The sequence below is a fragment of the Cebidichthys violaceus genome, unplaced genomic scaffold (assembly GCF_023349555.1).
Source record: "Cebidichthys violaceus isolate CVI_PGR_0920_01 unplaced genomic scaffold, fCebVio1.0.p SCAF_21, whole genome shotgun sequence".
Classification (NCBI taxonomy): domain Eukaryota; kingdom Metazoa; phylum Chordata; class Actinopteri; order Perciformes; family Stichaeidae; genus Cebidichthys; species Cebidichthys violaceus.
Window position 1 is genome coordinate 1,453,650 of NW_027176384.1, and position 25,455 is coordinate 1,479,104.

Here is a 25,455-nt window from a genome sequence, read left to right on the forward strand (position 1 = left end):
AGTCAAAGCAGAGAGCAGCCCACAGACATCTTCACATGTCCATGAGCAAATTACTAATGTATGCCCGTCCGTGCATGCCTCTTTGTAACGTTCACAAGTACAGATGGGAGATGTGAGCAGACTGTTATGACCACGACATACCATTTCCATACTGGGGTCAATACGGTCGGTGGGTCCCGCTTACTGCACTACTTGTGCAGGTGATCGGACAAAGTGTTTTCATGCAACATATGAGATACAACAGGCTTCTAGCAAGTCTGTGTGCACAGTGAGAGACAAGGAATAAAAGCAGAGCATGAGGACAAGAAAGATCCTGAAAGGGAAGGCGGCTGCTCCGATCGTGGCTGAATTACCCTCCACCCATCCAATAGGAGAGACTTTCTGGCCACTCTGACCAATAGAAGGAAGCAGGAAGCAGCTAGTGTGAGGCGGTGTGTGTGTGTGCGCGTGAGTGTGCGCATCAGACTGCAGCATGCTGTCCCCGAGGCTAGCTGTGATGTAAGAACGGGCCCGGATGATTTATATACATGGACAAGTGCTCATAATGGCGCACACATTCACGAGTCACACACACCCATTACCATGCATTCACTTGGCAGTTATCGAGCCCACACGCAATTACCAGTGGCCTAACACGTGCCCCCATAAACACAACACAACACAACACAACACACACACACACACACACACACACACACACACACACACACACACACACACACACACACACTTAGTGCCAACACAGGGCTTCACTACACTCAGTGCAGCCACCGCAGGACATCCTCTGCTCTCTTTCTCTGAACCCTACACATAGCGTCAGCATATACAATGTGGAAGAACACACGGATACATTATACAGATGAAGGGCTCACAGTACAAGTGCCTGCTGCTTGACAAACTGGTGGCCATGTTGAACAAAGTCCTGTTATGGGAAGAATAGAGCTGCACAATTTGTTGTGTCACAATTGCACTCTTGATTTATTTCTCAAATCAATTACAATCATAAACCTAATAAACTCTGATAACGCTAACATGCAGATGTTTAGTCCTGATAATAATTAACTTTACTATTCACTATACCATCTTATTTTAGCGTGCTAAAAAATGCTGTTTAGCACTAAACAAAGTACAACTGAGGTTCATGGGGTTGCCTTTAGTTTTGCATGTATGTGGTCATATACCCAAGTATCTGACACAAACATTTTGACATGACGTGATTAGGCAATAGCACTCGGACTGCAAATGGAAACCACAACACTTCAGATGCCAAAATCTTTTCCCGCTGCCTACAGATTCCACAAGTGAATGCAGAATCGGTTTACAGAGATTAGGTCTAAGCAACTGCTACTGCCCTGAGTAATCACAGTGCTGCTGTGAACTATGGAAAGTATGCAGGGCCATCTACACTGAACACCGCCGGCTGGAACAATCCTTCTGATACGGTCTGATAGTCACCGTAAAAGCCAGCGACACTGATACTAAGGGAGAGCAAGCAATGAATGACGGGCTTAGTGACAGATTAAATCCTACCTGTTTCTTAACGGGGGGGGGAGCAGCGAACACACTCTGGGCTTCCCGGAACATTCCTTTCCATTCATATCTGCCGCAGACCGGAGGAAGAGTGCCAAGACTGCAGGCTTCACATCACTCATGGACAAATTAAAGACCTCGTCAGGTCGACGGTTTGAAAACGTTCAATTTTCTCTGTCTTCCTGAAGCATCGTTGATAAATTGTGGCTCTTTGAACATTCAGTTCATTTAAGTTGCGGACTATTTGTGACTATGTCAGTTGCAGTTTTATGGTTCGTCCCATACAAAACGCCCATAAAAATTCCTACCAATTATCTAATCTGACTTTAGTGTACATCTCACTCTCTCACAAGCACACTGCAGTTGTGCAACCAAACTATGGCACAGTTTGGAGCCCCAAGGCTAAGTGATTAGCTTTACTATTGATTAAATTGTTTAAAAATCTATTATTTCTCTCCAACTCTGTTTGGCTCTCAAATCTGAGAGCAAACAAATAAAGGCAAATGGCTGATACTTGATCCAATCAGATAAACAATGCCGAGGCTATTACATGAATTAAACAGCGAGCTGTATATACAGTATACATACATCCACTCATCTCTTTACCCACGAAACATCCATCCATCAGTGCATGCTTTTTGTCTTACTGGTCACTTTTTTTTTTTTAACCACTACAGCTCTGAATAGTCAAATCCTTTCGCTGAATTGAACAACAAATGGATTGTTAATGTCAGTCATTAAGCTAAATGAAAACTTCCATTGGCTTAAAAGCAAAATCAAAACACCTTAGGATTGAACGGCAACAGAAGTCTTACAATTTAAGTGGTCCGTTTCTGGAATTGCATGTTTGTTTGTTTTTCTTCCCTCCTCTTGAATTGCCAAAAATATCTCTCCCTTTCCCTTTGGGGAAAGTATAATTCCATCAAAGGCACACAGACGGGGGTGATGCTGGTCTATTTTTGAATAAACCCATTATGGGGTCAACGATCTATGTTTAATTAGGAGTGTGAAGCAATTCTTCAGTTATTAGGCCGGATTTGGATTTCTTCTTTATCCTCTTGACCACCGGATGCTGGCAAAAAAATAAGAAAATTCGCAATGTGAAGAAATTAAATGTTTAAAGCAGCTCAAATTCGTATTTCTTTTAGATCTGCAGATCAAATGACTATGTGTAATATGAAAGCTGCCACTCGTAGTGATGAACACGCAGAGAATTATTACCGCACTCATATACAGTAGATTCTGCAAGAGCATCCATTTAGATCACATCAACAGCTTTTTTTTGTCATAATCGATTTATTAAAAAGGAGCGCGCACGCACGCACGCACGCACGCACGCACGCACGCACGCACGCACGCACGCACGCACACACACACACACACACACACACACACACACACACACACACACACACACACACACACACACACACACACACACACACACACACACACACACACACACACACACACACACACACACACACACACACCATTGTGTACTAAACCCCGCTGTATTCTAACCACCCAGCACCAGACAGCAGACAACATTAGCAAGTAGCTAGTGAACTAGTGGAGCAGCTAGGCTAATGGCTAAAAAAGAGACCAACATTCCCCTCATGAGTTGGTGAAAACCAAAGCAGAGTTAAAGTTGGACTTAAATTCATCGGGTCATGACCAGAAACAACTCTAAATGAATGACAATGTTGCTCCATGTTTGCTGGATGTAAATGTATACATACAAGGCTAGATCTATGTATGTATTTCCCAGCCCAAAGATATTCCAGACATAAACAGCTCTCTCCTCTGTCTGCCAGGGCTGGGTGATTTGGCCTGACTAATAGGAAGCGGGGCAGACTGATGGGTGTGTGTGTGTGTGTGTGTGTGTGTGTGTGTGGGGGGGGGGTTCACTTCAGGCTTTGTGAGGGCCCTTTTGTGAGGCAGCACTTTTTGAACACAATGTTGAGCCTTTGTTCGCCGTGCAGTACTTGAATATGGAGCCGCATTCCTCGTCATCCTGCATAGCCGGTTCAGTGGTAATGTCCACTACTGTCTACTGATCCTCATGTAAACTCAGCACTGTGGGCTAGTGGGCACACATACATACTCACTCACTTATTGAACAGGAACTAAACCAAAGGGGTTTAAAATGTCACACTATGCCGGGTTCTTGTGGACACACAGGTTCCACGAAAAAATGAGTGCTCTACATTTCCCTTCATTCTGTCTACTTAACCGTTCCAAGAACCTTTTGATGGAACGGTGTGTAACTCAATGAGCTGTACATGCTCAGTGATAGCAAGCTGCGATGACGAGGCAGGAAATGAATGTCAACCGGGGAGTCACAGATGGACATGTGTGGGTGGTACAGTCAGGAACAGGGAAGCGCAGACAATCGGCACTGCCAAAACCAGACAAAAAACAGAGCGACTGCATCAGAGACGAAATATACAAAAAAACACAAGAGAATATACAGAGTGTGAAAATTGATTTTGGCATGTTGAGTATGGCACTGGGTGTTCAGTACTTCTCTCTGTCTTTAGAAAGTAAAGTGACCATAGGTATATCTGTGTCAAATTAATATGGATTATAGGTAAAGCAAAGATGCCGTGTAATGGCAGAAACTGACAGAGCTAGCAGGTAGAGTACAGGACAGCTAGCTCCGCCCCCTTAATGTCAAGGTAACTAATTAACTATTGTTTTGAAATGTCACGAAAAAGGTCCAATATGATCATGACAACAGCTACTGGCTGAAAGACAAACTTCTCTGACATTTAGGAAACCGTATTGACATTTAAATATGTGTTATTTCAATAGAGTTAATTAAAGCTGATATAATAATTTTGCATCTCAGCAAAGGCAAAGATGAACACACACGTGTTTATGTTTCATTAGCATGATTCTGACTCTATAGGTTTACTTGTATACGTGTTTTGAGGCAGAAAGATGTGATTGAAATAAATATCAGGCATTTCTGAATATTTCTTTACAAGGAATTGAGATCAAGAAACAATTGTGATCTCAAATCCCAGCATGCAGCCCGACAGCAACATAGCTACTTGAACATCTCGTCTGGACAGTGATGAAGAGATCACTATCTGGCACCCTGGGGGGGTGAGAGAAACTCTAACTGGTGTAAAGTTCCAACAGACCATTTCCTGAGTCGGGATGAAGATGGTTAAGGAGGTGCGATCTCACACATGCCTTTGTTCCGCGGCGCTGAGATTTACAGAAGGCACAGCACATGAACACAATGAGACGACGAGAAAGCCAGACAAGGGGGCTCAAAACCGGAGGCATGTGCAGTTCACGACTCACTCGGTGGTGAGTTTCGGTGCATTTTAAGTAGTCTGTCACTCCACTTCATTAAGGGTCCACGGTATTGTTGAGTAGTGTGACACAAGGCAAGCAAGACATGCAGAAACAGAGGGGAGAATATGCAAAAATAGAAGTGTTGTGACGTGGTAATTTGAGGAAGAGGAGAGTGAGAGCACCAGAGAAAGATCAGATAAATCAGGATTTTACTTGGTCATTAAAAACAGCGATAAACCATGGCTAAGTGCACTCAGGGCAAGGCTGGCCAAATATACACCCTATTCCATGAGTGGCAGAGGCAGCTAGGACATAAACAATTACTCAACAGCACCACTGGCTTCCTCTAAGAATACATTTTAAGACATTTCTTGTTCAAAAGCCTGGCAGAGTTTCACAGTAGTCCAATACAGATTTCCATTCCTTTACATTTACAGTATTGCATTGAAAAACAAGAGCTATAAAAAGGCACTTAATATATACATATACATAAATAGACAAGATTTCTCCCCACACATATACAGCATTTAATTCAGCGATGCTAATTTTCTTAGCTCCATCATCGGACATGTCCCATTGTTTTATATAACCCCTGATTGTCCATGACATGGCACAAAGAAACCCAAGAGCTGATGTCTGCAGATTATATCAATACTGAAGCCAACTCGTGTTCTTGATTGAACCAATTCTTACCAGTGACTAACTGATCATCAATAAACCATTAATATCCAAGTAGCCAAACAAACGTGTTAACACTCTGTGCACTCCCCCACCCCCCATCTGTCAGTACAGCGCTAACCAAACGTGCAATATCATGAGCTGGTGCTTCATACGCAGGCCCGGCTGGCACTCTGCTCCAAGTCTTATGATTGGGTTTTTCAGGGCAGGGATTCCGCACTTCATCCTCGATCGCCAACTTCTGCTGAGTCATTCATGCCCCCCTGGGTCACGGTCGGCCCCTCATCCTCCCTGCCGGTGACCTCTGACAATGGTCCAACTTACTCGCTGTCCCCCCAACGCCATCGAAAGGTCCCGTCAGCACAATAACCAGCACAGCAGAGTTTGAATGTTTACAGGGCCGGACAGCATCCATGGAAGAAGGGGTGGAAGACTGAGGGACGGCTGGATTTGGATCCGATGCTAATTCTTCTCTCTTTCTCGGGGCATTTCTCAGACTTCACGCCGGGGCTCCACATTCCCCGTGTCAACACACAGCGAAAGGATGCGTACATGTGTGTTTGTATGCCTCAAAGGACCCTCTCTATCTGTCTAATGTTGTAAAGTGTCTAAGGCTGGCAGTGAACTTCAAATTAAATCACATTTGGCACTTTTTAATCTTGCTGCAAAAAAACGCACAGCTGGCAAATGATGCTTTACTCGCTGTGACTAGAGATGTGGTATTTTTAATGCCGTGTATATCTATTGGGCTTCTATCCACATTAAGACTGCATTTTGAACCTCTGAAACTAAATGTGTACGTTCTACACTTGTGTTGTAGTGTGGACAGGGGAAAAGTATTTTAACAAAAGTATAACAAATGTCAACCTTTCCTTTCTGTTGGTCTCTTTTCTGAAATACAGCCAATCATACAGACGATTACTAAAAAGGTCGGCTCAGACAAAGAAAGTTTAAAGAAGTCATCAACACAAATCCTTAGGGATTACATTTGAGCAATACCAAATTAAATACATAATAGGTTCCCAAAAAGGCTTCCAATGCGCCACTAAAGCAGAGTAGGTGGAATTGCAGCAAATGCACAATCATACTGGTGAAAGTGGAGCATTGTATTAAAACCCTGCATTATTTTGTTTTTTTTGAATGTGTAACCTCTTCTTCCACACAGTACTCTACCCAAATAGAGCAGCCACTGGTCACTGTAAGCCTGTTTACCCAGCTTAGCGGTTGACATAACATTGCATCAGAGATGGATGACCAGACGAGCACACTGTTCCCAGGAATCATTCAGAAATATCACTGTGCATGCTTTCCCTAAAACCTGTTTGGAAGTTTGGTCGTTGCCAAAAGTCATAGGTGTGGGGGGGGAATGTTTTAAGTCAGTACCACGTGAAAAGGTTTGGTGTTTGGTCAGTGTGCCCAGGCTCACCATCTTTAAATAAGGCCTTCAATACAGTCACTGAGGCAAGTGACCCTACGAAATATGACACGGCTTGCCGCAGCCTTAGCCACAAACCACATATACCCAACACAGCAACTCCCCTGCCCGTTTACTTATCTTCCCATCTGGAGGTATCGCCCTGTACTTTCCCTGAAGCTGGACACATTCATGCGAAGCCATGTGGGTTACGACAAAACTCATCACTAGACTCACTGAAGATAACATCTGGGCCCACCTACAACAGATCGCTGGCCCTTTAATCCCCTCGTGTGACGACATGATAAAGCATGGATTAAAAGATAGCCAGTCATGCAGTCAGTCAACACTGCTGGCTGTATAAATAGGCTGGAGGCAACTTTCTTTCCCAGTGGATAATATACAATAAAAGTGGTTGATCAGACAAATGCAGTGACAATCAAGTCTTTGAATCAAGATAATGGACGGATATCTGACCCAATGTATTTAGAGCGTCTATTACGCATTACTCAGGCTTACTGGTGTCTTTACATTACATGAATGAAAAAACAACAACGACCACCTTTGACCCTAAAAACTCAGAGATGCCTTGTATTAGGTTAAAATGATCCCTTTAGTTTATCTTTACATTAACATGATCTCTTTGAATTAAAATGGATTAAACAGAATATCCTACACATGACTCGTATTCATTTTAAATAATTAAAATGATCACTGTATAGCCTACAGCTTCTACCAACTAAGAAGACAATTTTTATTCCAACATTAAATGCTGTTTATTTGCCAAAAGACATTTAGCCTTAGAGAGCCATAAAAAGTACACATAAAAAAAAAAAAAAAAACTTTTATGAGATTTTAAGGAATATTTAAGTAATAAGTGTGAGTAACTTGTCACCCAGAGACTAGTTTCTACATTTCAAGGAGATACTTCATGATAAACATCTGATCAAGATATTTTTTACCAAATAAAATGAATCTGTAGCACTTTGGTAACTAACTTTTTGTACCATGTTCCTGTATGCAAAATAGGTCTTCTCAATAATCCAGATGTGGCCGTTGCTGTCCGGTACGTCCGGTTTTCGTTTGTCCCCTAAATGTGGATCGGCCAGTGCTCCTGACCGCTGCTTTACTTCCACATGCCTGCTTGCTGTGATGGTCTGAGGTACGAAAAGCAATCTGCTCTGAGCTGCTGTCGATGTGCAGTCCATTTTCACACTGTACTGTCCAGCTCTCCTCATATGGGGCTTCTAGTGGGGCTTCCTTAGGGGTGGCCCGATGGGATAGGGTTATTGCCAATGCGTATTTGAGGGTGTAGGTGGTGATTGCGTCCCGTCCGGCTTGTACTGTCCCTACAGGTTTCCCCCTGACAATCACCAACCTTTTAGTTTTCTTTCTCCAAGAGTTCATTGTGAAAACACACTTAAGAAGTATTTTTGCATTCATGTCGCATGCCACAAACTGGCAAGCAAAAAAGAAAAAATCCTGAATATGACCATCACTGATGGAGTGCACCGGAGTGACCAGAGGCTATAAATCACTGTCAACTGTTAATAATAACTCTGATCAAAAGGATAGAGCTGGAAGCTGCCTCAAAGGATTCCTTATCAAAATTGTTCCTTCCTTGAACCTTGTCCTTTATGTCCACTTCTGACCCAATCACAACTTTGTGCCACACAAAAAGATAAGATGCATTTAGGTCACGGTCGCAGCCAAGCAATTTTTTGTATCCTCACTCGCCAAGGACAAGACACGCCAAGTCAGTCCGGCCTCTGAATTAAGCCACAAGTAGTACAGGTGACCCACGGGCTCGTCGGGCTTGAAGGAAACTAGGTGACAGGGAGGGCTCTGCAGTCAGGGATTACAACTGTTATGTCTTGAGTTAGATCACAAACCTTGGGTGGCACTGCATCAGTAAAACCAAGATTACCACAGCGTGTCTGTAAGCAGTGGACTGGACGGAGATCTTAATTTTCCTGACCTGAGGTCAAGCAAGGATCATCACTTGAGCAGGTGTTAAAGCAGTCACACACCAGCACCAATGTCTTCTCTTCTACTTTACTGTGTCTAAATCATCTGGCGACTTCAAAATATCTGCCAAATAAGACTACGGTACTGAAAACAACCACACATAAATCATGTGCTGACGTGCCCCCAAAGTGGAGGTGACAATAAAGATGATTATTAAAAGAAAATCAGCTAAGACAGCAACACAAGCTTCCATTAAAGTTAATGACAATGCGTATTTCAGCTAGCATCACATTGCGGAATCTATATCAGGCATAAAGTTACGGTTATAGTCACATCCACAAAGCAACAGCAGTAAGCGTGAGCTTCTTTAAAAAGGGGAATAACAACACTCAATATCCACAAAACTTGTGAGAGCAGTTGAATACTTTTCATCCAGCTGACGTTACGGAGTTCATGTCCTAAAGATTCAGCCATGTCAGACTAAATTAAATGGGTACACCTATTGTATAAATAGTAGTTAGCCCTTATTACACCCTCCACCGTGTTATTAACACCGAGGAGCATCATTAAAAGAGTTTATTGACACCGCTGGATGAGCTTTGGGACCAGCTAGCCTGTTAGCATCTGCACACAATGCGAGCTTTCGTTGCGGCGAGGTGGTTGGTGGTGGTCCGATAAAACCGACGATATAGCAGTTAATGTGAGGGTGAACATGTTCTCTCACTCGCCTTTTTCATCCGCGGAGCCTCGGCCACGGTACCGTCCCGGTTGACGAAAGCCTCTCCGCCGTTCTGCTGCGGGTCCGTCCGCTTCATAGCCGATGCCTGCGGCATCTTCGCGGGGTTCGGGGTGAGCAAACCTAGGCTGCCTTCTCCGGCTTTCGCGGAGGGCTCCGCAGCAGAGACACCGGCCTCGTGCGGTTCGTTTCTGCCGAGGGTCTTGCCCTCCGAGGTCGGTGTCACCGGGGAGCCCGCCGGTAGGTCTTTGCCGGTGGGGACGTCTTTCAGTTCGACCTCTGCCATTTTCGCTGCCACAACCTGGACTGACATCGCTGCAGTTTCACAAAGTCCTTTTTTCCCCCAACACAAATAACGAGTCAAGCGGATGTGAGCGGACGAGCGACTGTGTCCAAATGCATTGTGGTCCTTGTAGTTCGTCTCAGTTCCCCACCTTGAGCCAACTCCAATATCAATGATAGGCACACATCTGACAATTTTAGTCAAACTTTAGTCAACGTGAGGAAAAACCATTGACATAATATGCATTTTCTTAGCGGACAATAAGTCATAATCGATAAAGTGACTACTATTCACAGCAGGAAAAGCTACACTGCGAAGTGCATTGTGGGAAATGACGTTTGTAATAAAAAAGTACGACACTAAACTACAAAACAAACGCGACTTATGACTGATAATGCTGCAGGACAATCAGGAATAACGTTTCTAAATTGTTCTCCGTTACTAGGCAGTTTCTGATGTTAGAATTAATAACACCAGGGTGCACATAATCACTTATATTACATTATGACGGCATTTTCCAGCAAAACGGTTTCTCAGCAGATGCTGACACGAAACTATTTAATAATGTTGAAATTTGCCAGTCAGCATTGTTTTCCAGCCTCAAGTCATTAACTTGACTTTGCTGCACAAGATAGTGAATCACATTCGAATAATCTAGAGGTAGATATCATGCAGTATGCCATGAGGAAAAAAGGGATCAGAAGGTCAAATCTAAAAAGATGAAGTACATTGCCACCAAGTGGATGCATATAATAGAAAATATCATTAGGCAGAGGGAAATGAACATGCTTTTAACAGTTTAATTTCTATATCTCAATTTTATTTCAAAGTCTTGTGACAAATGTAAAATGGCATTATTGAAAACATGTGGAAGGTTTGAAATTCAACAAATGGCTGACACAAGATGTCAGGATAAATGGCTTTTGTAAAAGACGTTACATTCTCAGAAAAAGACTTTGGTGATTCAAAGGCTTTTCAATTATTCTCCATCACATATCAAAAGAATTAACACTGTACATAGTTACGTGTTGCATTGTAGCCTAGTACCAGGGAAGCTTCACTGAAACAGAATACTTCAATACTTGAATATTTTATGCATTGCTTTCACAAGTCCAATTTTTGTCTGTGACTTCAAGCATGTCAGGAGCATCCCTACAACAGACAACGATCATTCAACTACAGGGAAGAAGAAAAACGGCACACCAGGTTACTGAAGCTGAAAAAACAAAAGTCAAGTCCACACACACTGTTTGCATTCATGCTAAATGGCTCAAAGCCATTTACAATTCACTAGATAAATCTGAGGTATATTATTTACAAGGCTGCCATGCTGGTACAGTCTCAGATACAAAATCAGAAAACCAAACAATTGTTAAAAAATACAGCTCTGCAGTGTATCACCGGCACACTGTGGTGCAACGTAAATGTGTCCTTAAAATGACAATACAGAAGGTTACCCATTTGTACACTAAAATTGAGAAAATTTCCAAAAATATGCATTTGTTGTCTTTCAAAAGGGAAGTGCCACTTCTGATCTGCCCCAGAAAGAGCAGTCCTTAAAATGAGGTGGTATTCCAACCAGTGTAGAAAGAAAGAAAAATCCACTTGCAGCTTTTTGTTGCCTGGTAAATGATGATCATCATCATTAGTTCTCAAATATCCACAAAATGTTCACACCAGAGAGGCCAAGATTTACTCTCCTGTAGAACAAATTAAGAAAAAAAAAAATTATCCTACAGAAGACAAGCAAAGTCAAACCAAAACACAATCTGTGCTTTGTTGTATGACCTTTGTGTTGAAAATGAATCAATATTTCATTATACTCTGAAATGGCATGTACAAGACAAGCTAGCTGGTCTTTTACAGGACATTAGTAGCAGAACTACTCACCCCAGCATCCCTGACTCCTTAGTCTTAATGACATAGAGGAACATTAGGATTGTGTGGAACAGGTTGTTCCTGCCCTGTAACAGAAATCAAGATGGGTTCATGTTAGGAAACTGCTGCATATTAGACCTGTAGATTCCAACCATGGACAAGCGAGTTGACAAGCTTACAGAATGCTGAAAACCAGATTAATTTCTCAAATGTCTCGTGTGTTCAGATGTACTAATTTAGAATATCACGTCTCATTGTTAGAAAAGATAGCTACATTGCGCCCTCTTTTATTTTTTTTGTGCTTTGTATTTATCACATTGCATTTTAGAATTATTTGGCAAGTTCAATCTTTAAGGGAGTCAGTAAAGTTGATCTGATCATATGTTTGATTTACAGTGCTACCTTAGGGAGACCTATAAACGGTACAACTTAGAAATCTGACTTCTCTTGGGATTCGACTTAAAGCCGATAAGGGCAAAATAAGAGCACAAGCTGTTTGTAAGATCCTGAAAATAGACATCATTATTTAAAAAATGTTGCCTTCACCTTGGGTAAACTGTAGATATGTCCCTGGTAGATGAGCTGGTAGTGAGGGGGAGTTGTGCTGCTTTGGTGGATGCAGAAGAGGCTCTCCTTGGTAGCATCTATGAGAGTTGACACAAAAAGGGACACAAGAATTGAAACAGCACAAAGAAGTAAAGACAGAAAGTAGATGCTGTGTTTCCAGACTAACAAGAATAGAGTGAAAATCACAAGCATTTCATTTTTTTTTCCTTCCCGTTTACCTGTGTGTGTGTGTGTGTGTGCACTCACCAGGTTTGTCTGGAATGTGGCTGAAGTGCTGAGAAGTGAAAGTCTTCCCGTCTGGGTACTTTGGGTGTGGAGGAAGTCTGGAGTCCAAGTATGTACAAAACATGTGCATGAGGATCTAGAGGGACAAACAAAATATTAAGCAGATGTATTTGGCCGGTGATCGCCCATTGATGAGGAAAGCCCCCCCCCCCCAGACTGGTAGTGTATCACATCTGCAGCACAGATCCTGCAGTCAAAAGATTCAAAGAAAGCTGCGACAAATTCCCTGCGCTTACTGTTAAGCAGTCTGTAAACTGACACATTTGCATGTATTTGAAAAGTCAAACAAGTTGTCACACTAACTAGTCCCAACCCGTGCAGCCTGCTGTCTGACTGACATTTATAATAAGATCCGTCTAATCCCTAAAAGTTTGTGGACGAGAAAAATGAAAACCCTTTTGATGAGGAGGTCGGACATTGACCATCATCATACTTGTGATGTGCATGTTTCACAATTTGCTGACATGTTAAGGACCAAATGATTACCGTATTTTTCGGACTATAAGGCGCACTTAAAATCCTTAAATTTTCTCAAAAATTGACAGTGCGCCTTATAATCCAGCGCGCCTTATGTATGGTTACTTGTTGTGCTTATTGATCGATTTTATGTGGTACAATGCGCTCAAAAATCTGTCGAAATGTGTAAGTACAACTTTGGCGGGCAACGAAGCCGCTCCGCTCAATGGATATTCGGCGCATTACGGTACGCACGGGAGGCAACGCCGGGCTAGTTACGCCACTATCTGCCACTGGATTGCTGACGCGTGGGCTGAGGTGTCGGTCGCAATCGTCGTCCGAGCTTTCACGAAAGCTGGAATCATCACTGAACAGCCAAGTACCGATAACGGCAACAAGACTGACTCGGAAAATGACGAGAGGGATTCGGGCATTCTTGATGCCGAAATCGCACAGCTGTTTCACTCAGACACTGAAGATGAAGAATTCGATGGATTTGTGGAAGAGGAATGAATCGATAAGTGAGTGTATTTTTCTGTACCGGTATTTGTTGTTACAACTGAGTTGAATAAAGTTTGATTTACCGGACTGTGTTGTTTTGCTTAATGCGCCTTATAATCCGGTGCGGCTTATGTGTGAACATAGACACGTTAATTCACAGTGCGCCTTATAATCCGGTGCGCCTTATAGTCTGAAAAATACGGTAATCGATTACTCAAGAAAATAAATATCTGGCTGTACCGCAAGCTTGGTGTGTTTATGTGTGTCGACTCACTGCACAGTCAGTGGGGAGGTCCGTGTCCCACTTCCTGTTCTTCAGATCACCACCACCATTCCAGCGAAAGGAGCTCATGCAGCCGCTGTGGGCCAGCTCTGACAGGACAGAATACAGGAAGCACATGTAAAACATACGCGTATGAGAAATTCAAAAAAATGTCTTCCGCCATCATAATATTGCTGAACCTACCCTTAACGCGATCCGCTAGATACTCCTGGTTGGGAGTGATGTCCAGATACTGAACAATAGAGTTTATGGTGGGGATGGATGAGGCTTTCATCACCGCTGCCTGTTTCAGGCTGCTTATGCTGGCCTCTGGTGGAGGAAAGAATGAAAACAAGCGAAACTCAAAAACCAATAGAAGAATACATCGAAATCACAGTAACGACTTAAGCAATTTCCATATTACAGAACAGGTTTTTTTCATTAAAATTAAAATGTATGTCATACAGTTCCCAAAACTGCAGACATTTTTACCTCCTATCTGGAGCTCAGGGCAGCCCATCCTCCTGAGCTGGCTGTTGACAGAGTCTGTTTCCTTGACCAGAGGGACCAAGATAGTGTCACTGATCCACTAAAAAAGAAAAAAGAAAAAGAAAAAAAAGACACAAATAGATTTATTTTCAGATGTATTTTCTTATTCTAATCAAGTGTAGATGGAAGGTTTGTAACAAAAATCACACATGACATTCATTTAAAAAATTAAAGTTATGTAATTCTGCAAATATGTTTGAACGCTCACATTTCTAAGCTTGGCCGTCCAGCTATCAATGCGGTCCACTACAGGATGGCTGGTGGTGATTCTGGCCCACACCTACATAACAGGAAGAGAAAAATATACAATTTTATGGCAATCATACATTACACACCGACAGACTGGCGTGTCTCAATTTGAAAATCAATATTATTTTATTTATTTGGGCAACAAAACCAATGCTACTTTACAGACCTCCTCTGCAGCCTGTTTGGAGCCCAGGTCCGTCTCATCCTTGTGGGCAGATGGGGCCAGAGAGCGGCAGGCTGGCTGGTACAGGAACTTCCTCAGGCTCTGGGCGTAATCTCCCACCGAGCGGTTGTAGTTCCAAAATGTTGGGCTGTGGCTCGGAGACACAGACTCTGGACTCCCTATATAGTGAGCATCAGATCATTCCATGGTCACATATATCACCATGTTTTTCCTAAGACTGAGATAATTACTAATCATCTAAAGAATTGACTGACCAAAGCTTGTAAAAACAAACTCTTTGTCTTTATCTGTCTGTCTCACTTAGTGACTCTGGAGTTCCTACAACATTTGCATACTGTACCTAACTGACTGCGGTGACTCCTCTCCTCCTCTGTGCGGAGGAACCTCTCCAGGCTTTTCAGATCCTCCATGTAGTCCTCCTTGCTTCCAGGGGAGTTAAACACAGAGGGGGATGTGCGATATCGAGCCCTCAAGCTGGAGCCTTCTGCTGGTCCAATGCTGTTGGGGTAGGGAGAGGAGCCAGGGGAGGGACTGTAGTTCAACACCTGAGAAAGGAAGAAAGTAATGCTCTCAATGTGAAGAGGGAGAAATGCATCAATTACATTGACGCACCACATATCTACAGGCTAGGCCAGATAAGTGATGTAATGGACATACCTTTCCGAAGGCCACTGAGGGGGAAAAGGGCCCCCCTGCACTGTTTGGGGTGGATGGGCTACCGAGAGGAGGGCTGTACCCGGGTACACAGCTGGGGGAGAACTTAGGGCTGGTGGTGGCCGACCGTGAGGGGCTAAAACTCAGCACGCTTTGGCCCTGCAGCGGAGACGACTGGGCCGGGACTGGGGTCTCTTTTTTTTCTGGCTTTTGTGGGGGAGAGGCATGAATACCTGCAAGGGGACAGACAACAACCATCATACTTGATAAGTCCCATACTCAAAAACTAAAAACCAAAGTGTGTTAACATCAATCTAATAAGAGATTTAACAAAAGTAGTGAACAAATTCTGCAGGCAAAAAAAAAACAGAGCCTTACTTGTGTTTCTCAGACCCAGCAGGTGATGCTGCTCCGGGGATACAGCGATGGTGGAGGGGGCCATTGTGTATTTGAAATATTTCCAGAAGTCAAAAAGGGCATTGAGGCTAAATAGAGAGGCTAGCACCAGTTCTGTAAACAAGGAGAGCGGAGAATGACAAAGTCAGCGTACAGGGGATTACAAAAATGCCAAGCAAAGTATAACATAACAACATTTCATAACTTTTTAGCTCCAACAGAAAGCCGTTTAGTAAATGAGAGAGAGGTGGGACCTCACCAATGTACCAGATAGGCCAGTACGTGATGTTGTAGTACCGACTCAGCAATTTCCCTGACCTAACAAAAGAAAGGTGAAAAATACACGTGTATCATCAGAGCAGCATTACAAATGGTTGCGAGACATTACATTATTGAACTTCGATCAACTTACATTTCAGTGTAAAGCATGCCAGCTAGAGACACGTTGAGAACAGCCCAGGCCAGGACTACCTGACGAGCCTGTTCCTCCCTCCTCATCCTCAACGCCCTGTCTATCATACTGGGCATTCCGTCCTTCGATGGGGTTAACATCATTTGATCTGTTCTGTTCAGGCTGAGACAAGGAGCAGAGAAAAACACCGTGAAACAAAGCGAGCATGCAGTGAGCTACATTCAAGAGATTTAAAAACAAATCCCAAAAAGTTACAACCAACACGTAGCGTGTGTTACAGAGCAAATCACTATCATTTAGACAGACATCTAATCACACTATGTGTCATAACAACTCTGCATGACACACAGCTACAAGTAGAGCAGTTAGCTGACCTGCTAGCTAAACGGTAAGCTAAAGTTAGCTAGCTCACAGTAAACAATACAAAAATTGCGGGGCAGGTATGGTTTCAGTGTAAATTTCAACAACGAACAATACAGATTTTTATACCAAAAGTGATAGAACCAAAATACAAATACAACGTGTAGAAGATATAAATAATTCATACCACGCTAAAGTGAATGACAACTGCGGCGCCGCATATTTTGTAATTTAACCGGAAGTTGGCTCTCGTACTTCCGGTCGCATCAGTAGCACGCTTAGTAGTGCAAACTCAGCAAAGCCGGCAATATAAAAAAATAATTAATTGATTAAATAAATAAAAAATATAAAGAAGAAATCTAAATTGAATATACCCACGGCAGAGTAGAACAATCAGAGACATTATTTTCTTTCGAGTTGTCTCATAATAATACCCACAGTTGTGCAAAGAAAGTACAAAGTATTTTAAATGTTGCTAATTTTTCCTCCAATAGTGCAGTAACGTTACTTGAGAGCAAAACATTTTGTTCTGCATTTCTTTAAAGATCATGGTCCGCTTTTTGTCACAAATTACATCGAAGTGAGATGGCCAGGTGGGGGCGCTACCTCTCTATTTTGTCCATATGGTTTTGCTCTGAATGACCATGTGTTGATGGGTAATCGATGACCTGCAGTCCATGATCATTAAGGTTAAAAACCAATATAGACGCAAGAAAATGATGTAGTCATGTATGTGGGAATGCATGCTTACAGCTCTATCATGTACATAAGTCAACAACATGAAACAGCTGTAAATGTTCATTTAATGAAACATTTTGCAAAACATAGGATGGAGCTACAACATAAATTATATAATTATGACATTAGGTCAACATTCACACAATGAGGAGTATCACAACAATGCCAAGGTTCATGTTTTAAAGAGGCTCAATTCCATTCACAATAAAAAATCCTGGTTTTAATAAATAAAGAATGGCCAAGGCCATTTAGCAATTACATATCCAGACTATGCAAGAATATGGCATCAGAAATTGTAATTTACATTGTTGCGCAACTACAAACATATCGACCATTCATTCCATGTTACTGAGACAAAAAAGAAATAGAATTACAACAAATGAAAGTTAGCTTAATGAATCCCATCAACCACTATTACACAGGCCCAAGTTAGATGAAAAGAGTTTTGTAAAAAATACAGTCAGATCTTTGAGTTGTCTTATAATATGACAAAGATTATTTCACCAGCACCAACATGCTTTTGTGAGACTAAGCATATATTTATTGAAACATTTGGATTATGTAAAATGTGGCTATTAAAAAGTATTGACTATGTACTCCAATGAACGCAGGGATAGGCATAAGGGTCAGGTGCATTGTGATCTACTTTCCTACCCTCACCGATGATCAAGAGCTTTGGGTAGCTAATGACCGAAAGAATGACGTCGACATGACAAGATAATGGAATGGATGAAATGTAAGATGTTGCAGATGAAATTTGACAAAGTAACTGATAATTGGCAAAAAACTAGAGATAAACATTATTAGTGTAGTGAAGCATATAAATAAACAAGACATCTCAAAAGGCACAGTGTTGTCAATGAGGGGGTGACAGGGACTTTTCAGAGTTATATCCTCCAACATCTAAACCACAGTCTTCATTGCTGGCTGAGTCTACAAGTCTCTCTCCCCCTCCTCCCCTACCACCATCCTCCTCCTCCTCCTCTTCCTCCTCCTCATCTTCATCCTCTTCCTCATCTAATTCTTGTTCCTTGCGAGACGCTCTTTCCGCCTTGGGCCCTTTGCATATCTTGAGGTGACGGGTGAGGTGGTATTTGGTGAGGAAAGCTTTGTGGCATTTCTCACAGACAAAGTCTCTTCGGCCATCGTGAGAGTTCATGTGCTTCTTCAGGTGGTTGGTCTTGAGAAAGTGTTTGTTGCACTTTGGGCACTGTATGCGGCGCTCACTGTGGTGGAAAAGGGAAACAGCATGAAGACAATGCACGCATTATATAACCGTTATTTTATTAGGTAATCTCAATGATATCAAGATCTCTTTCGCAAAAACGACCAGAGTACAGAAATAAAAACAAACAGACTACAATCACTGCAAAAACAGACCACAATCTTTAGGCCTGCCAACTCATATAATAACTGTTTAAATTCTACAGCTTTATCTAGAATGCAATAAATAAGTTACATACTGTGTGTGAGAGAACATGTGTTGTTTCAGGTCATGTTTCCTGATGAATGCTCGGTCACAGAGGTCACACTTGAGCTTCTCTGCACCGGTGTGGATGAGCATATGCGATGCCACATGGGATTTCTGGGTAAACAACTTCTCGCAAACTGTGCATCTGTAGTTCTTCTGACCTGTCGGAGGGGGGAAAAAAAAGTTTCAGAGGTTTCAAATGTTTTAAAGCACTTTTCCACTTTCCTGTATCGATCTATTCAAAAGTGTTAAATGGGGGGAATGGGAATTAGCTGTTAATTTGTTATTTTCTTTTGAAGTGCATTCACTCTCTCGTCAGACACATCTTTTCTGTAAAAAAACTAATACACACATAGTTGAGTGCAATCATGAATTTATATATGTGACTTATTTGACATATTTGGTCTGTTGGGACAACACAGGGTTTATAGTATGACAGCTGAGAAGACAGATGTTGCCAAAACTCAAACCTGTTTCCACTTCAACTATCCCTGTACACACCTGTGTGAATCTTGAGGTGCATCCTGAGGTTGCTGGGATCGCTGAAGGCCTTGCTGCAGTATTCACACTTGTGAGGTTTCATCCCCACATGCCCCATGAAGTGCACGTTGAGCTTTGTGGATGTGAGAAAAGCCCGGGAACACATGCTGCATTTGAATTTCCTCTCCCGTACATGACCCTGACCTTTCGCTCTGGAGGTAACATTATTAGAGTTTCTATTACTGCTGGCCCTGATGCTGTTGTTATCACTGTTTGTTTGTCCTGCAGCGTGGGTGTGGCAGGGCCATGGGGAAGAGGAGGAGCTTGAGGTCCCATTAGTCAGCTTCTCTTCCCGGTGAGTGTGTTGCTCTTGCTGCTGCTGTGGTTGTTGCTGTTGCTGAGAGTGGTCCTGCTGCGATGGGCTGTGGCTGTGTGGAGGTTGGTTATGGCTGTGGTTGCTGTTATGGCTGTCAAGATGAGACTTGAGCTCAGAGAAAGAGGAGCACTCTTTGCCACAATGGCAGATCTGTCCCTCAGGGACCTGCGGAACACCTGTGAAGACGTGAAAGATGGTGGAATGGTCAACATCAATCAATGGATAACAAGTGGATTGGTGTGGCTTATTTCAAATTAAGACTATACATGTTTAGTCATCTGTCGTCTCACCCATCAGCCTGCAATAGTCTCTGCTGTAATAGAAGAGCAGCTGCTGGTCCGGGTGGATCTCTGTGGTTGTACAGAAGAACAGTTTACCATTGGCAGGGTACGCCACCAGGTTCGGTTCCTCACGGGTTCTAAACACACACACACACACACACACACACACACACACACACACACACACACACACACACACACACACACACACACACATAAACACAGCAAACAGGACATTTTATTAACCCGCCGGCTAGACTGAAATAACATGGCAAAAGCGATCACAAGTACTGACAATTTGGGAGGAGAAAACTGAAGTGCACATCTTTATCCTACTCCAGCTCTGTGTCATACCTGGCTTTGCGGACAAACATCATCCAGTTGCACTCGTTCTCATCCGTTGTCACAATGTAGAATTCCAGCACATTGTTGTGGTACATCTGAAATAGATAAATGGGCAACTTATAATGGTTTTGGACTGACTGTGACAACCCACGGTCCAACCAAAATCACTGCACTGACCTTCCATATTTGTGGTGTATCCTTTTCTGGCCAATCAGAGAGGTCCACGTTGCTACAGTGCTGGCCCACCATTGGTCCAAAGCAGGTCCTTGGAGGAATGACATCCCGTGCAAAAACTCCTGAGGTGGGTGGGGGCGGGGCAAAGACAGTTTGTCAGTAATCTAATTGATGGTCTGCTAAATGTTTTTTTTGCCTATTTACAACCTTTAAAAAAAAAAAGCAGATAAATAATACATTCTAATAGTGCTTTTACTTTGAACTTCAACTGGCAGATACAAAACTGAGCACAATGTTAAGGAGGTTCTACATAAAATGCTAAATTTTATGCCTTTTAGAATTCCATCTAGGAATCCGTAGTGGGTTTATCCTCTTACCAAGCAGTTCGTCAGCTACTGAGATGCGCAGGCACAGTTGACGCGGCAGAGAGAGGCGCGCCCGGCTTTGGATAGGCATGTCAGGGATGAAGGTGACTGGGCCGTGCTCTGGGCAGTCTGAGGTATACGAGCGCTCACACAGTGTGCACCCTGGAAGACAATAAAAGCACTAAGGTTGCTTCAGGTGAGAGTCACTTATATACTTACTACAAAGTCAAGTGCTTGCTTAATGTACACAGAGCTCATTTCACTTCAATTATATGACTATGATTTTTACAATTACTTGTTATTTAAATTACATATTTTGGTGAAATAATAATATTTTTCAAAGCTTCCTAGCTGTATATGATTCCTAGTACCGTTTTTTTTTTTTAATCCATTGATTCAGTTTTTTAACCTCTGAAGAAACTATTACAAATACACACTCACAGATGGTGTAGGCAGTGACCATGTTCTCCTTGTTGGAGGTAGAATCCTCTAGCTGCAGGGTGGAGTTGACCAGCACCAGGTTGTTTTCTGGCCCCAGCGAGACCTCTGCAGTGATGGGGGACACATTCACGGCGTCCAGTCCCATCCCAGAGTGCCCATGGAGCGACACCGGCTCCAGTTGGCCCTGGCTGGCCATGGAGCAGGTGAGCACCACACTGACAACGCCCGAGTTCAACTCCCCATTTGAGTGGAGCTGCTCCCCGAGTCCTCCTGCTCCTCCTCCCCCAGTGTTCCCCACTCGGCCCCCCATGTGATCCTGCTCCATCACCACCGGTAGTTCCAGAACAGGGGGCCCATGGAGGGGCATCACCCCACCAGATGAGTCCACCCCAGTCAATCCCTCATGCGGCTGAGGCTGCCTTCCCCCTCCAAGCTGCTGCTGGGTGTCAGACACCACCACCACCCCGACTCCGTCCATGGTGGCCAGTTCCTCTCCCATCCGGTCAGGGGACATGGGGCTGCTGACACGTGACTCCATGGCCAATCCTGTAGAGTCCAGCTCATGAGCACCAGTCTGGTGGAGGTCTCCCTGGCCGCTCACCTGTCTGGAGTCCATGGGCACCAGGCCCTGCTCCAGTGGGCCTCCTGGGCCACTGTAGGGATCAAGACCTGAGGAATTGTTGCTGGCCACCGACAGGGTCCCATCCATGTTAAGGCTGCTGGGATGGATGTATTGAGGGGGTGGACGGTCTGCCAGATAGGACAGAATACCTACAGCAGAGAAGAAGGTGGGAACATGATCAGCGCTGAAACAAAAACATTTTGATGATTTGAAAATTATTTTTTCATTAACTTAAATATGTTCAGTAAAATAGCAACCGGAGGAGGGCTACCCTTCAAATTAGAGCATCCGGGATAAAACCTATTCAAACAATCAGCCGCACAAGAATCTGGCTGACTGCTTTGAGAATTTCAACACAGACAGATGAGCTGTATACCTCACCCAAAAAAGAGAACCCACCTGGCAGTATGTGTCGGAAGTAGCTGCTCTCCAGGTGGGGGTATGGAGGCGGTGGCAAAGAGTAGTTCCTCTCTGGCAGGCCGCACATCACTCCTCTGTCACTCAGCGGACCCATGGGGAGCATCAGCGAGAGGGCAGAGGGAAGGGAGCCCAGGGAGGGACCCAGGCTGGGGATGGCCACTGACATGCCTGAACCATAACAAAGAGTCAAGAGGAAATAATAAACCAAGATTAAATTGAGGTGTGTAGGTAATGCTTGGTTTCTCAACAGTTGGTTTAGTGTGTTAGGTCTACGGTATTGTGCCCAGCTCGAGCACTACCTGGCTGGTAGTGTCTTACATACCTGGAGTGGGAATGGGGTTGTGTGTCGGGGAGGTGGGCAGACCCAGGTGGCTGGCACTCACTGAGGGCACACTGAGCTGGTCCATGCCCACAGAACTCAGGTTCATGTCGTTCATCCTGGAGTTCAACCCAGACAACCAAATAATGAGCTGATCGTTAGAACAGACAATTATAAATACTGAGACATGGATTTAGGCTCCGTTATGTTCTGATTGGTGTACATTTTCGAATAATTCAGCCCTTATCTGTAGCGTGTAGCGCCTGTATGACACTCTCATACAAAGACACACAGGCGATACACTGTGCAGTGTGAGCTACGTTAGCTTCACGTTACCTGAATTCAACAACCGATGCCCGTCCGTAACTGTGTACTGTTGAATGGGGCTTTCATATGTCTCTCCCTGTAGAATAAAAATACAACTCAACTTAAAACGACATGCCAATCACAAATATTATAGAAATGTTATTTAAATAGCTTAAACAGTAGGTAACGTTAGCCTGGCTAACTTGTATCTAAATACGTCGTCAAAACAGATAATTAACTGCTGTGTTTCAGCTTGATGAAAGTAAAGGAATACCTGTCACGACAGAGCGTGACGCTTCATTACAAAAATACTGACTTTGTAAAAAGGAAGGTGCCTTGAAAACAACAACATACCAGCACAATACCTCCCTGAACGGGGCCATGACAGTTTACTGCACACTGTGCGCATGCGCTGTAGGAATGGAGTATTTGGCTGATCACAGGTCAGTTCTTCTGTCCTCCACTCTCCACATTCACAAAAGAAAAAAGCGGTGGAGCATCATATATGGCCTAAATACAAAATAAAAGTTTTGGACTGTTTTAAAAGACCGTCTATACTTTTTACAGAGGAATTTATTGTCTGACTGACTGTGACGCTATTGAATGAAAGGCATCAAAATATATTCCTTAAAATAAATGTGATTACAAATCGTATATTAAACATTTGAGTAATTTCTTCAGTAAATAAAACAATTGCGATATTATTCTGCCGAAATAACGTTTCAGTAAATATAAAATATCCATCACAGGCTATCGCAGATAATATCAGATTATTTAAATACCCAAATCCCGAACTCTAAAACAATGTGATGCAACTGCCTCTGAGCTCACACACAAAATACTCATTTAAGAATCAAATGGTTAAAAGAACACTTCATTCATCATTTCCATGTGATTTCTGTTCATTCTCCTCTGAATCATCATTTGATCATTCTTTCAGATCACATAATTGTATGCAGCATAGACAAACTGATAGTGAACGGGATTAAAATGCAACATGGCAATCTGTTGCATTTTGTCTACCATATGTTTTATTGATATATAGACTATTTTATAAATATTTACAATCAAAAAGTCAGTTTCAATTTCAAGCCCGTATAGTTTGCTTCACAGTGTCAACAGAAGGAAAAACACGTTGTGTAAACAGTTTTATCTTGATGAGAAAGTCATGGCTGCATCTCCGCCCCGTATCACACCCACCATACCTACACCCTCAAAACCCCAACAAACAAGTTGTCAAACACAGACTGATCTCGATCAAGAAGTTCCCACTTATAAACGATCGAAAAAAAAATATTGGATCATATAGTGGCGGTATACTTTCTGAAAATTCGAGATGACTGTGAGGAGACTGTATGGGTAAGTGCGTCGTTAGTACACAATTAATTGCATATATTTTGCAGCTGTTTAATCCAAGATTGTCTTCTTTTTTATTCTCAGAGAAATGTCTTATCACAGTAAGGAGTTAAAGGAGCATATCCCATATATCCCTCCACTGGCTCTCCACGGCTTCTCCATGGACAGCAGCGGAGTACACTACAAGGATGCGCTTCGACTTGGACTGCCCCTCCACCTAGACGCTGCATACTTCGACCCTGTGCACGGCCAGAGCTCACCCTACAGACGATTATCATATTTCCCCTTTCACGTCCCGCTCGGTGTGTGTGATTATTCCCTTGAGCCTGCATTTATCCGGAAAAGGAACGAAAGGGAGCGACATCGAGTGCGCTGCGTAAACGAAGGTTACGCGCGGCTCAGAGAGCATCTCCCGCAGGAGTTTGAGGACAAACGGCTAAGCAAAGTGGAGACCCTCCGGGCGGCTATCGATTACATCAAACACCTGCAGAGCCTGCTGGACTTAAACGCGTCCGGGATGGAGATGCCACTTGGAGACGCGCGTAACCGTGCGCCGCTTCCGCAGAGGACAGATTGCAACAGTGAGAATCCAAAACTGGCTTCAACGACAGTCGGGGAATAGTTTACTAGCTCTAACTCTCTCGCTCCCTGTGATATGCTGTACACTAATTCAATTGTTAAGAAAGTAAAACATGCCTAATTGACACAATTTCCACTGTCTGATTTTATTCCAAAGTATGTAGATTGTTTGTTTACATGTAAGGAGCTATAGGACAAACACCCATCAGAGAAAGCAGTTATGTTTAGATGCAAAATCGTTATTAGACGCAAAATCACAATTAATGATATTGTGTTTTATCTAATACTGTTGATATAGTGGTGGTGTCTGTTATGTTGCATGTTTTATTACCGAGTGCGAGTTTGAAAACACTTAATTACTAAAAATAACAAATTCAGCAATCAAAATCTTCACCATATGTTATAAACCGATGAGTTGAATAGTAAAAAAAATATGATGACTATTTTGTGGGACATTTGACAAGTAGAGCACTTCATCTCTTTAGTGTAAAAAGATGAATTCAGTGTA

The 25,455-nt window shown here is 43.0% G+C and overlaps 4 protein-coding genes across 5 annotated transcripts in view; 1 reads left to right on the forward strand and 3 right to left on the reverse strand.

Moving 5' to 3' along the window:
- The window catches only part of ahcyl2b (adenosylhomocysteinase like 2b), a 36,740-nt gene extending 26,731 nt beyond the window's left edge, over nt 1-10,009 (reverse strand). For both annotated transcript variants that reach the window (XM_068716855.1, XM_068716854.1), the window contains exon 1: nt 9,631-10,009. In XM_068716855.1, the coding sequence (XP_068572956.1) occupies nt 9,631-9,951 (321 nt within the window). In that variant the 5' untranslated portion in view covers nt 9,952-10,009. The remainder of the gene's footprint in view (nt 1-9,630) is intronic.
- Nucleotides 10,010-10,719: 710 nt separating this feature from the next.
- tmem209 (transmembrane protein 209) lies at nt 10,720-16,935 on the reverse strand. Its single transcript, XM_068717085.1, has 15 exons — nt 16,862-16,935; nt 16,315-16,476; nt 16,162-16,220; nt 15,885-16,016; nt 15,510-15,739; nt 15,193-15,397; nt 14,835-15,010; nt 14,628-14,699; nt 14,363-14,459; nt 14,075-14,200; nt 13,883-13,980; nt 12,613-12,727; nt 12,346-12,443; nt 11,812-11,885; nt 10,720-11,621 (listed from the first exon to the last, which is right to left on the reverse strand). The coding sequence occupies exons 2-15, from the start codon at nt 16,455-16,457 to the stop codon at nt 11,567-11,569; spliced, it is 1,680 nt and encodes a 559-aa protein (XP_068573186.1). The 5' UTR covers nt 16,458-16,476; nt 16,862-16,935; the 3' UTR covers nt 10,720-11,566.
- A 524-nt stretch (nt 16,936-17,459) lies between these two features.
- prdm4 (PR domain containing 4) lies at nt 17,460-23,424 on the reverse strand. The gene is made up of 12 exons (XM_068717040.1): nt 23,367-23,424; nt 23,043-23,109; nt 22,710-22,825; nt 22,367-22,555; nt 21,346-22,116; nt 20,917-21,066; nt 20,543-20,661; nt 20,375-20,460; nt 20,030-20,157; nt 19,385-19,915; nt 18,876-19,044; nt 17,460-18,638 (listed from the first exon to the last, which is right to left on the reverse strand). Exons 3-12 carry the CDS (start codon nt 22,822-22,824, stop codon nt 18,269-18,271), a joined length of 2,628 nt encoding a protein of 875 aa, XP_068573141.1. The 5' UTR covers nt 22,825; nt 23,043-23,109; nt 23,367-23,424; the 3' UTR covers nt 17,460-18,268.
- An 897-nt stretch (nt 23,425-24,321) lies between these two features.
- On the forward strand, nt 24,322-24,990 carry LOC137877352 (achaete-scute homolog 4-like). Its single transcript, XM_068717192.1, has 2 exons — nt 24,322-24,371; nt 24,453-24,990. Exons 1-2 carry the CDS (start codon nt 24,349-24,351, stop codon nt 24,988-24,990), a joined length of 561 nt encoding a protein of 186 aa, XP_068573293.1. The 5' UTR covers nt 24,322-24,348.
- Nucleotides 24,991-25,455: the final 465 nt, after the last annotated feature.

Excerpts from the sequence above, each read along its gene's own strand:
- tmem209 (XM_068717085.1), bottom strand. The coding sequence starts at position 16,457 with ATGATGTTAACCCCATCGAAGGACGGAATGCCCAGTATGATAGACAGG. Across the intron at positions 16,017-16,161 it reads CTGGCCTATCTGGTACATTG|AACTGGTGCTAGCCTCTCTA; the intron begins GTGAGGTCCCAC and ends CCTTGTTTACAG. Across the intron at positions 15,011-15,192 it reads GAGTCACCGCAGTCAGTTAG|GGAGTCCAGAGTCTGTGTCT; the intron begins GTACAGTATGCA and ends CTCACTATATAG.
- prdm4 (XM_068717040.1), bottom strand. The coding sequence starts at position 22,824 with ATGAACGACATGAACCTGAGTTCTGTGGGCATGGACCAGCTCAGTGTG. Across the intron at positions 21,067-21,345 it reads GGTCACTGCCTACACCATCT|GGTGCACACTGTGTGAGCGC; the intron begins GTGAGTGTGTAT and ends ATTGTCTTCCAG. Across the intron at positions 19,916-20,029 it reads AGACTATTGCAGGCTGATGG|GTGTTCCGCAGGTCCCTGAG; the intron begins GTGAGACGACAG and ends ACGTCTTCACAG.
- LOC137877352 (XM_068717192.1), top strand. The coding sequence starts at position 24,349 with ATGACTGTGAGGAGACTGTATGG. Across the intron at positions 24,372-24,452 it reads ACTGTGAGGAGACTGTATGG|AGAAATGTCTTATCACAGTA; the intron begins GTAAGTGCGTCG and ends TTTTATTCTCAG.